The sequence below is a fragment of the Anabas testudineus genome, chromosome 21, assembly GCF_900324465.2.
Source record: "Anabas testudineus chromosome 21, fAnaTes1.2, whole genome shotgun sequence".
Lineage (NCBI taxonomy): Eukaryota > Metazoa > Chordata > Actinopteri > Anabantiformes > Anabantidae > Anabas > Anabas testudineus.
Window position 1 is genome coordinate 11,353,340 of NC_046629.1, and position 10,693 is coordinate 11,364,032.

General features: G+C 37.3%; 2 protein-coding genes across 3 annotated transcripts; both read right to left on the reverse strand.

The window, feature by feature from the left end:
* Positions 1 to 2,073: 2,073 nt before the first annotated feature.
* On the reverse strand, positions 2,074 to 5,298 carry LOC113173686 (toll-like receptor 8). Its single transcript, XM_026377191.1, has one exon. The coding sequence runs from the start codon at positions 5,268 to 5,270 to the stop codon at positions 2,208 to 2,210; it is 3,063 nt and encodes a 1,020-aa protein (XP_026232976.1). The 5' UTR covers positions 5,271 to 5,298; the 3' UTR covers positions 2,074 to 2,207.
* On the reverse strand, positions 5,191 to 10,436 carry tlr7 (toll-like receptor 7). 2 transcript variants are annotated; one of them, XR_003299832.1, is made up of 3 exons: positions 10,326 to 10,436; positions 6,448 to 10,047; positions 5,191 to 5,291 (listed from the first exon to the last, which is right to left on the reverse strand). XR_003299832.1 is itself a non-coding variant. In XM_026377190.1 (2 exons), exons 1-2 carry the CDS (start codon positions 10,338 to 10,340, stop codon positions 6,901 to 6,903), a joined length of 3,162 nt encoding a protein of 1,053 aa, XP_026232975.1. In that variant the 5' UTR covers positions 10,341 to 10,436; the 3' UTR covers positions 5,557 to 6,900. The 2 variants fall into 2 exon arrangements, 1 of the variants encoding a protein (XP_026232975.1); XM_026377190.1 differs by lacking the exon at positions 5,191 to 5,291 and having other exon boundaries at positions 5,557 to 10,047.
* Positions 10,437 to 10,693: the final 257 nt, after the last annotated feature.

Below are 10,693 nucleotides of genomic sequence, written 5' to 3' on the forward strand. Positions count from 1 at the left end.
GAGTTCAGCAGCAATACAGCAGTGTATATAGAATAGCTATAGCTATTCATTCAGTTAATGGTGTTTTACACAGTTGCACAAACACTGTCATCTCTAATACATAGTTTTTTCTCCCTTTTAGTTCTCCCATTTTTCTCACAACAAATGTGCAGGTACATCAAATGTTGTTACTTTTATCGTAAGAAAATTTTCTTTGGTTGCTTTGAATAGCAATTTTGATTTGTTCACTGACCACACGCAAGACCCTCCGCTGGAGACCCTTCCTTCAAAGACCAGGAAGGAAGAATGCTGAGCCAGATACAGAAGATGACTGAGCTGTAATTCTGTAAGTTTTATATTTCTTTATGTCCTATCAACAACTCCTTAGAACTGTATATGCTGTGTTTACTGTAGCTTCAGAACAACTGAAATAAATAAAAATAAATATAAATTAGTGAGAAATAAAATGTAAATTCTACTCTACTCTATCCTAGTAATTATCTAGTGAAGCATACACACAAAGCATTTAAAATACCAACCAGTTATTTGTATGTGTCTCATATTAAAGAGGGTATTTGAATCATGGATCCTCTTTTAGAAAGTTTTTGTGGGCCTGTCACCAAAGGACCTGTGTGCACAATATGAGCAACCAGACAAGCCCATGAACCATTGTCACCCCTTTCTGCATCCAGAATCTTTTTTATGCCTACAAAAAACAGTAAGCTTTCGGTGGAACAGCAGCAAGTGATCTCAATGACCAGTGAAATGAGGGAAAATGATCACTATAATAGCTGGCTGTTTTTTAAACAGTCTCTCAAACATTAAATGTGTTATATTAAATTAAAAAGTAGTGTGTTTCTAAGATGTTTCTAACAAATTAGGCCATTTGAGAAAAACAAAATCAAGATACATTAACAATTTGTTAGTAAAGGTGTAAACTGCCAACAACAGTTTAAACATTCTTACATGAAATACTGACATGTCCCACCGTCGTTAATGATCAGATACACCACTTTGTTTAAATGAGGTTTTCCTTGTATCAAGAAATGTGTATGAAGCCAAAATTTTCCAGAAGCTTGGTGATTGGATTTTACAGGCAAAACTTGAAAATGGTAGGCTACAATATGTGTTTTCTTCACAGACTGAAAGCCCAAAGTGACATAAAAAGTAAATAATGAGAATAATAGCAATTAAAAATCAATACCCAAAAAAATGCTCATACATGATGCTTTGCAAGCTGGAATTTTGTCCTTGTTCTCATTCACAATGAAATACTTGATAGTCATCTCCCTTTTTTTTTTTTTTACGTTTGGAAGGACTCCACTTTAGGTCTCCTTTATCAGATGTTGAATAAAGCGCTTGAAGAACTCTGAGTGCATTTTCAATGGACAAAATCGTTTTTTAGGATCCAGAATGTGCTGTGTATATAGAATTATGCAAAGCATTTATTGCACTTTTTCAAAAAATTATGTTTGTCTGTTTTTGCTAAGGAATTCATAGGTAACAAAAATTGCTAATATGTCCAAGTTAGACCAGAGCTACAGTCCACTACTTTGTTTCTATAGCGTTACCAACCAAAATAGCTAACGCTAACAGTGTTTAATGCTGCATGAAAATTTTATCCTAATATTCTTTAGTCTGAAAAGCATAATTGGTCAGCTTTGAGATTTAAGACAGGCATGTAATGGAAACAATCACAAATAACAGGCAAGAGTTCTGTCAAACTAGAGAACATAAAAAACTTGCCGTATATACATACAGTATGAAGTCTATAATGATATGTGTATATATTGTTATTGAACACAACTTACTTTTAATATGCTACATTACTATAATGTCAATTAATATATAGTAGTACAAGTCTGGTTCAAGTATCAACATTCTAAATGAATAGCCTACACCCATATCTAATATTAAGTTAGACTTAATGCTAAACTAATTTTAGACATTTTTAATCACATTAATTCACGTCTTAGACTAGGTGTATGTTGAAGTACATTTACTAAAAATCTTCTGTTACATGACATTGAATAAATTAATTAAACATGCATTTTTCAAAAATATTACAAAAGTTACATGTTAAAAATTCCAAAATCGATATATAGAAGTCTCAGCCAATGTAACAAAAACCAGAACTTCTACAGCACAATTGTTTCAAAACAAGCAAACAAGGATATATCATTGTCCACATAGTAAATCACTCCCAGACAGTCATCACTGATCCTTCTTCACTTACTGGTGAAGTACTTTGAATAAGTCTTATTGTACATCACCTGATTGTCAACTCTCACAACGTTCCTCAGGTTTTGCCAAAACCAGCGCTGAGCGGCCGCGGTTCTCGGCCACTCTACAACACTTTTCCCACACAGCCTTCTCCTCAGGCGCAGGAAGTGAGAGTGTTGTAGGACAGGGTCCAGCATCAGCAACACAATCACATCCACATTTTCATCCAGCAGCCTTTGGTGGGCCAGATACATGGCCAGCTTGAATACCCCAGTCTTAACATATCCCTCTGTTAGGACAAACAGTGTCTTGCGACTGTATCGAATGCTCTGAGTGAGGTTGTCTACCAGTGGGATGCCTGGGGACCAATCCCTTTCTTCCAAACACAGAGGAAGGCCACCTTCCTCCTCCAGCTTTACTCGTAGATTCTTCATCACCCATTCAGAAACATGTGGATCTCCGGTGTCATAAGTCACAAAGACATTGTGTATGTTGTCCAGTGGCTTCAAGGATTTGTATCCCTTCAGCTTAGCTTTTGTATAGTGTATTAGATAGGAAGCATCCCAATAAAATAGGTGAGCAACGGTTGTTACAAACATAAAAATAATAATAAAGGAAGTTGTAAGAGTGTAACCCATGAATGCCTTACTGTCATTTACACACTGGTTGATATCAAATGTTATTAACAGTTGACCCCTGTTATTTGCTGGTGTGTCACATGTTACATCGGTGGCCAGTCTCGGGATCTTTATACCACAACTTTCAAGCCACATAATGAATTCAACTGAAACACAGGTACATTCAAATGGGTTCTTCTGCAAGAACAAGGTCTGAATGTGAGGATTAGGTTGTGATGCATTAGTAGATTGGTCAATGATGGTCAATTTATTGCTGCTAAGACTAAGAGTCTTAAGGCTTCCCAGACCATTAATGAATCCATTGTCCAGGTGGAAAATGGTGTTATGACTCAGGTCCAGAAAAGTCAAAGTGTGAATTATATTTAAGTTCATTCCTGTCACATTAGATAACTTATTAAAACTCAGGTCTAAAATTTGAAGTTGATGGAAACCTTTTAGTTGACCCCAGTTGAAATCAGTGAGTGAATTATGCCCTATGCGTAGTAAGGTGAGATTTCGTGGCAAATGTCCATAAACATTGTCTGGAATCTTTGCAATGCTGTTGTGTGATATATCTAAAATAGTCAGATTAATAAGATTAGTAAAAAGCATCTTGTAGGAGCCATCCCTGTGTTTCCAAAGATTTCCAAGATTGTTATTTGTAAATTGAAGTTCTGCTAATGATCGACTATGCATCTGTTTTGTCAATAATGTAGAAATGAAGTTATGGCTCATATTGAGTACCCTTAGGTTGGGTAGATTTTTTAAAAAGTTTAAATTATGTAATAGCCCATATGCTTTAAAGTAGTGTGAATTGTAACTAAGGTCCAGTACTTGAAGTTTCTTTAGTTCTTTAAAGGCATTGTCAAAAGCCAAATCAAGCTTATTGTTTGACAGATCCAGGTAGGTCAAGTTAGGCAGTGAAGAGAACTCTGTGCCATTAAGAGCTGCTGAAAATCCATTTCCTGAGAGGTTGAGACATGCAACATTTCCATAGCCTTCAAAAAGCTTTGGAGAAATGAAGAACAAATTATTTGAGCTGAGAATGAGCATTTTTCCAGAGTCAATGCACTCCTTCTTAATGAGGTTGTGTGATATTTCATAAACAAAGTCGTTTGGATAGGGTTTTAAGAGCGGGGCAATAGAAAAGTCTGACCTCTGAATGTTGCCAGCACATAGTTGTGGGGGATTTTTCTCTGGGAAGGGATACAGCCTGTTTTCTGCAAGGTATATCATTTTCAGGTGAGGTAATCTGCTAAAAATTGTGGCATCAGAGTGTATAATGAAGTTGGTCCCTAAGTTCAGTGCAGACAGATTTTTGAGTTCGTACAGAGGTTTGAATGTGCTTTGTTCAATATTCTGGAAGACTAAGCCTTGCAAATTTAAAGTCCTCAGTGACTGAAGCTTTGAAAATTCTTGTGATAGATTTAACGTTGTAGGGTATATCTTCAGCTCATAGTTGAAAGACAGATCCAGTATTTCTAGCTTAGGAAGGTAGTTTAGAAATGTTGCTTCCTCAGTAATTGCTTTAAGTAGGAAATTAAATGACAGGTACAATTCTTTAAGATTTTTCAGCTTCTGAAACCAGGAGGGATTCAGGTGGTCCAGTGAGTTTCCTCCCAGGTGCAACACCTGAAGCTTTGTTAGATGATCAAATGCATTAGGCTGGATGGTAACAGACCTGTTTGGACAAGGAACACAGGGATATGGTGCAATTTCACATCTTGGACAGTTCCTTTGTATTGTTAGGATTTCTAAATAATGTAGCCCGAGGAAATCAACTTCAGATATGTGTTCTATTTTGTTTGAACCCAGCTTTAACACGATTATTGATTTAGGTAATCCTTTGGGAACCTGAGTTAAGTTGTTAAAGGACAAATCCAGAACCTTCAGTTTAAGCATAATGGCAAAACTGCCCTCCATAATAGTAACCGGTTTATTACAAGGATTCCCTGTGTAGCAGTTTTTAGATATCCAGAGCTCTGTCAGATTTGCTAATCCAGCAAAGCTCCTGTTATCCAGCAGCACAATGTGGTTTATGTTTAGCTCAAGAATTTTCACACTGACAGGAATATTCCTGGGAATTTCATTCAGATGATTGCCTGTCAGTTTTAGATGACTGAGTTTTGTCAGATTTTGGAAAGCCTTTGCATCAATTTTAAGTGGGTATCTTTTTTTATTGTTTGCCCAGCTGAGATCGAGTGTGGTAAGATTTGACAGGTGAGAAAAAGAATCTATTGAAATATTCTTAATCAGGTTTTCTGAGAGGTCAAGCCAAGTTGCATTACTTGTTATCCCATGAGGTACTAACTCCAGATGTCGTCCTCTACAGTCAAAAATGACATTAGAGTCATTGCTTGTGACATCACAAGGGAACTGTGGTGACCACCAAACAAGTTTACATGCAGCATGCTGGACCTCATAATGGCAGCACAGACAGAACAGCAGCATGTGGATCCAACATTTGGTGGTCTGTAGATGAACAATAACATTTGTCACATGAAGAAATGTGAAACATGTACTAATACTAATGCTAAATAATGCAGGTTATCATTCAAGTATAGGTTCACAGTTTATGTCTGTCTTAAAATCACAGTGAGGTTTCCATAGTGAAACAGGTTTTACACTGTAACTATTCTTCCTGTTAACCCAGGAGTTGAAGAGATGGGTAATAAAAGTCCACAGTCCTCAACTGTGCAAAAATATTTTAATCAATTTATTTTATGTTTTACGCTTACAAATTATTCACATATATATATATTCACATAGATATATTGCACCAATTTTAGCAAAGAATTTACCTCTTTCACTGTTCATATAGATCAAACAATAATCCTAAACAGAACATATGAAGCAAAATCAGTTTCAGTGTTTATATGCACGGCACAGCCTTCTGTAGGTATAATCTATCCTTTAAATTGCTTGTGGAACTTGTTTTGGAATAACCCTGTAATGGTCATTCTTCGTATTATGGTAAATTATAAATTGTATTTACCTCTTATTTTAATAGTTTTAAATTACTTTGAGTAAAGAAATTCTGTTTCCTCTCTCTGATTTCCTCTTCTGTGTTGTTTCTCTTTTTTCCACTCTTATTTCCCCATAGCTATGAGGTTGTTTGTTTCTCACAGAGACACAGTCAGTGTCCCATTTCTACTTTATTCAGTGTTGTTAATGTTTCTGCTCTTGATTTATGTTGAAGTTTCACAATAAGTGAAGTATGGCTGCACAATAAATGTCTCATACATCATTTTATACACATTTGAAAGCTTTAACAAATTTGGGATATACACTAGGATTAAAATGTACATTATTTGGCTTAACTTCACAAGATTTCAGTCCACTAACTAAAGTTAAGTTGCCCCCGAAAATGGTAGGTAGAAAGATATACTTCATCACACAGCAATGTGAGGGAACTTGAATGCATTATATTTACTGTATTACACAGCATTATCATCAACTCAACATGTGACTTTAGAACAGACTATGTTTTCAGTCCAATTAAAGAATACAGAGTCTAGGAATTATCTAGTTTTTATGACAAAATAAGAAAAGCACAAAACAGTATTTCAAAAAGAAATTCTATACATAGAATAAAGGTATGCAAAGTACAGAGAAACATAGAACTCACCTTTGTGCACATATTGAATCTATCCCTTACAACCATTTAATGAAAACAGGTTGTACTTTGCAGCGTTCTAGATCAAATTTAAAGTGAATTACTTAATAAAAAACTATCCATGTTTGGCAACAAGTCATTAGAGAGAAAAAAAATCCTGGTGTCTAAACAAGCAGTATCATAACCAGACAGACCCTAAACAGAAATAGTATGTGATTCAAAGAAGTACATGTTTCTCAATTCCTTGTTTCATGACATGCTGGAAGTTTTGCTGGCATCAAATGACAATTACAGTATAAACCTCTGCATAAAAGGCAGAATGTGCCATTCTGTTTTAGTCATTTTGAAATGTACTTAATAACTTAAATATAAATGATAAAATATTTACACATTACAATAGATTAAACAAAATACATTCAATGTGAAAATGAAGAAGATACGATAAATTGCAGCACATTGTTCTATTTACAGTGTCTCTTTGAAGAGATTGTTGTATTGTTTGTGACTTTCAGTTGCTAATACGCTTCTCAGACTGAACCAGAAGTATGGCTGGGCTTGCGGGTTTGTTGGCCACTCCAGCACAGACTGCTTATAGAGTCTTTTCCGTAGTCTCAGATACTTTGAACTGCAAGACACTTTTTCCAGGAAGAGCAATACAATAACATCATTTTTTTCGTCCATTAGCCTTTGGTGGGCAATGTAGAAAGCTGTCTTAAAGTTACCACTTTTTATATATTTATTAGTAAGAATGAAAACTGTTCTCTTGCTTTTGTGAATGCTCTGGCAGAGGTTGTCAATAAGGGGACAGCCAGGAATCCAGTCCCTCTCCTCCAGACACAGTGTTAGACGACGGTCTCCACTGTCCTCTAGATGAACACACATTTCCTTCATCACCCACTCTGACACTGCAGAATCATCCTTGTCATATATCACAAAGGCATCATAAGCAGAGCTTTGGGAGTACAGGCGCCTATAGCCTTTGAGCTTGGCCCTGCAAAAATGGTAAATGTACCAGACGTCCCACAGGAAGAGATGACTGGAGATGGACAAGGTGATGAAGCAGAGGACAAGAGAATTCATGAGAGTGTACAGTATGATTGACAGGTAGTGGTGCTGGCAAGCTTGCAGATCAACTGAGATCACAGCGTGACCTTTTTGTGCCCCTGGAGCAGCACAAGTCACGTCTGTGGCCAGTCTCGGTATGGTCACTGTGGTTGAGTTGAGCCACGTGACAAACCAAGTGGCATTGCAAGTGCACAGGAATTTGTTGTTGTGCAGAAGCAGCATGTCCATTTGATTGACAACATCATCTGGAAAGCTAGATTTTTCAATGTGCTGTATGTTGTTAAAACTGAGATCCAGATACTTTAGGTTATAGGCACCCTTGAGGAAATCTGGTGTGAGTTTTAGGATTTGGTTATTATGTAAAATGAGCTTCTTGAGGGATTTAGCAACGTTCGATAGCTTGTGCGGAACACTGCTTAAACTGTTTCCACTCAGATCTAAGACTTGCAGAGAATGTAGAAATATTAGTTTCGCCCAGATGAATGATTTTAGTTTGTTGTTCCTAATGTAGAGCTCAGACAGCTTGTCTGGCATACTACTGAACACTTCCTCTGGAATGAAATTTAGGTTATTATGAGAGATGTCGAGGACCACCAGATTACGTAACTTCTTGAAATAGTTTACATATCTGGTGTCCCCATCTCTCCACAACATATCCAAGCGGTTATCCTTAAACTCTAACCTTTCTAAAGAGTCACTTTCCATCTCTGTGTTAGTAGAAGTGGAGATCTTGTTGTGGTTCATCTTCAATATTTTAAGATTCTTTAAATTTCTAGTGAAATTAAGCATGTGGGTTAAGCCTTCAGATTCAAAATAATGGTTGTTGTTGCTTATATCCAGGATCACCAGACTTTTCAGCTCCTGAAATGCAGTCGGATAGAGCAGGTCCAGGCGATTCGATGAGAAGTCCAGATATTTTAACTTAGTCAGATAAGTAAATTCAGAGCCATTCAGACTTTGGCTCATTGCGTTCCCTGACAGATTGAGGCATTTCAGCTCTCCAAGGTTTAAAAATCTTGAATGCAAAAAGAATATGTTGTTTCTACTCACATCCAGGGTTTTGCCAAACTGACTGCATTTTCTGTTCACAAAGGATGTAATAACTCCAAGTTCTTTGTCTTTGTATTTGCAGCTCCGTGCATATTCATCATATCTGAAGTAATGGATTTCTCTCACTTCTTTGTGTTTATACTCATCACTACCTGACATAGGAGACCAGCCTGAGAGCTCTCTTCCAGAGAAACCAACAGCACCTTGGCCGTCGGAGGGGGAGGATATTTTGTTGTCAGACAGGCTGATTATTTTAAAGCTTTTTAATTGCATCAAAATACTCAGGTTTGTCATTTTAATGAAGTTCGTACCCAGATCTACAACCTCCAGGTTTTTTAGAGATGTTAAAGGAGCAATACTCTCTGGTTCTAGTTGCTGAAACACAAAACCCTTTAGTCTGAGTATTTTAAGTGCTTTGAGGAAGGAAAAGCTGTGGCTCAGTCTCAGTGTTTGAGGATAACGCTGAAGCTCATAGTTAAATGAGAGGTCCACTTCTTCCAGCTTACCTAGGAACTGTGGGAAGGAAGTGACTCCTATCTCTCTTGCTAAAAAGTTTGAGGACAGATCAAGCACTCTCAGCTCTTTTGTATTGGTAAACCACTCAGGTGGCACATAAGTCAGAGAGTTACTGTGCAGACGCAGTGTCTTCAGTTTGGTTAACATTTTAAAAGCCATTTTACTGATTTTTAGTGGTGAATTATTTGGGCATGGTATGCATGGGAAAGGGGCATTGTAACATCGAGGACAGTTTCCACTGATATCTAGAATCTCAAGGTTAGTTAAATTTTTGAAATCCTCATCAGTGACTTTTTGAAAGTTATTGTTGTACAGATACAACTCCTTCAGACTTGTGGGTAGTTGGTGTGGAATGAAGGATAAGTTATTAGATTTAAGAGATAGCAATCTTAAAGAGTTAAGCTGTAAAAATGCACCGTTTTCTATAGCATAGGAGACATTACAGGGATTTCGATAGTAACAGTTTTGACCAAGGTAGAGCATCTCAATGTTCCTTATCTCAGAGAAGTTTGCTTTAGAAAGATAGAAAATGTGATTTACTTCCAAACTCAGCAGGATCAGTTGTGACGGCAGACCTTTTGGTATACTGGAGAGTTGATTGCCATCTAGATACAGTGCGCGCAGACTCCTTAGGCTGGTAAAGGTATTTTCCTGTATCGTCACGCTCTCAGTACACATGCGATCCTTGGGGCCAATTTTTATGGGCACACAGTTGCACCTCATGTCAATCTCGGTCAGATACTCAAGGCCAAGGAAGGAGGAGGAGTTTAATTGAGGAATGTGGTTGATGGTGAGAGTCAGATTGGTAGTTTCTTTGGGGATGCCACTGGGGATTTCTTTGAGGTTTCTTTCAGTGCAGTCCACTTTCACCACACTCCCGTTGATGTCATCACTAACATCACATGGCAGCGTTTTTGGGTAAAAGATGGTAGCTGTCAACATGGAGTGGGAACACCACACGGCCAGCAGTATAACACACATCTGTACAGAAACACATGCAGTTCTCTGTAAAATGTACACAGGGGAAAAGCTACTATTGCATCTACATTATAGAAACCACGTAGTCAGTATTATTCATTAAGTTAAGAGTATTGAGAGAATGACAGCATGGCATTCTACTTGATGATACAACCAGAAACTGGTGCAAACCAACAATCCCTCAATTTCACAGCTCCTCTCAAAGCTAACATACCATCTCACTTCTTATGAATACGGTCATGAACAGTAAATGTAAATTTAAATAAATAACTGATACTCACCAGGTTGGAGAGCATTGTTTACGCGAGTGCTCATCAAGAATTCCTGCTATGAGTCCTGTTGTAAGGTTAAGCACTGAAAGAAGGTTAGTATTGATGATGAGTTCGAAGGGGATGACATGAAAGTAACAGGTGGCAGTGTAAGCCCACTGCATATATAATTACCCAGCATCACTTCCCAATTTTCACAAACCACACACACCCAAGTCTTTCTTTTTGTCTGTTTGGTAACAGTTGACTGATCACTCTTTCTTTTATAATGATACAAACATAGGCTTTTTGCTATCAGAGGGTTTAGTTTACAACAGAACGATCAAACATGGTAGTTTTTTGCTCCTATAGTATGACATACTATAATAGCACATCTAGGG

Coding starts and splice junctions, on each gene's coding strand:
- LOC113173686 (XM_026377191.1), bottom strand. CDS start 5,270: ATGCTGCTGTTCTGTCTGTGCTGCCATTATGAGGTCCAGCATGCTGCA.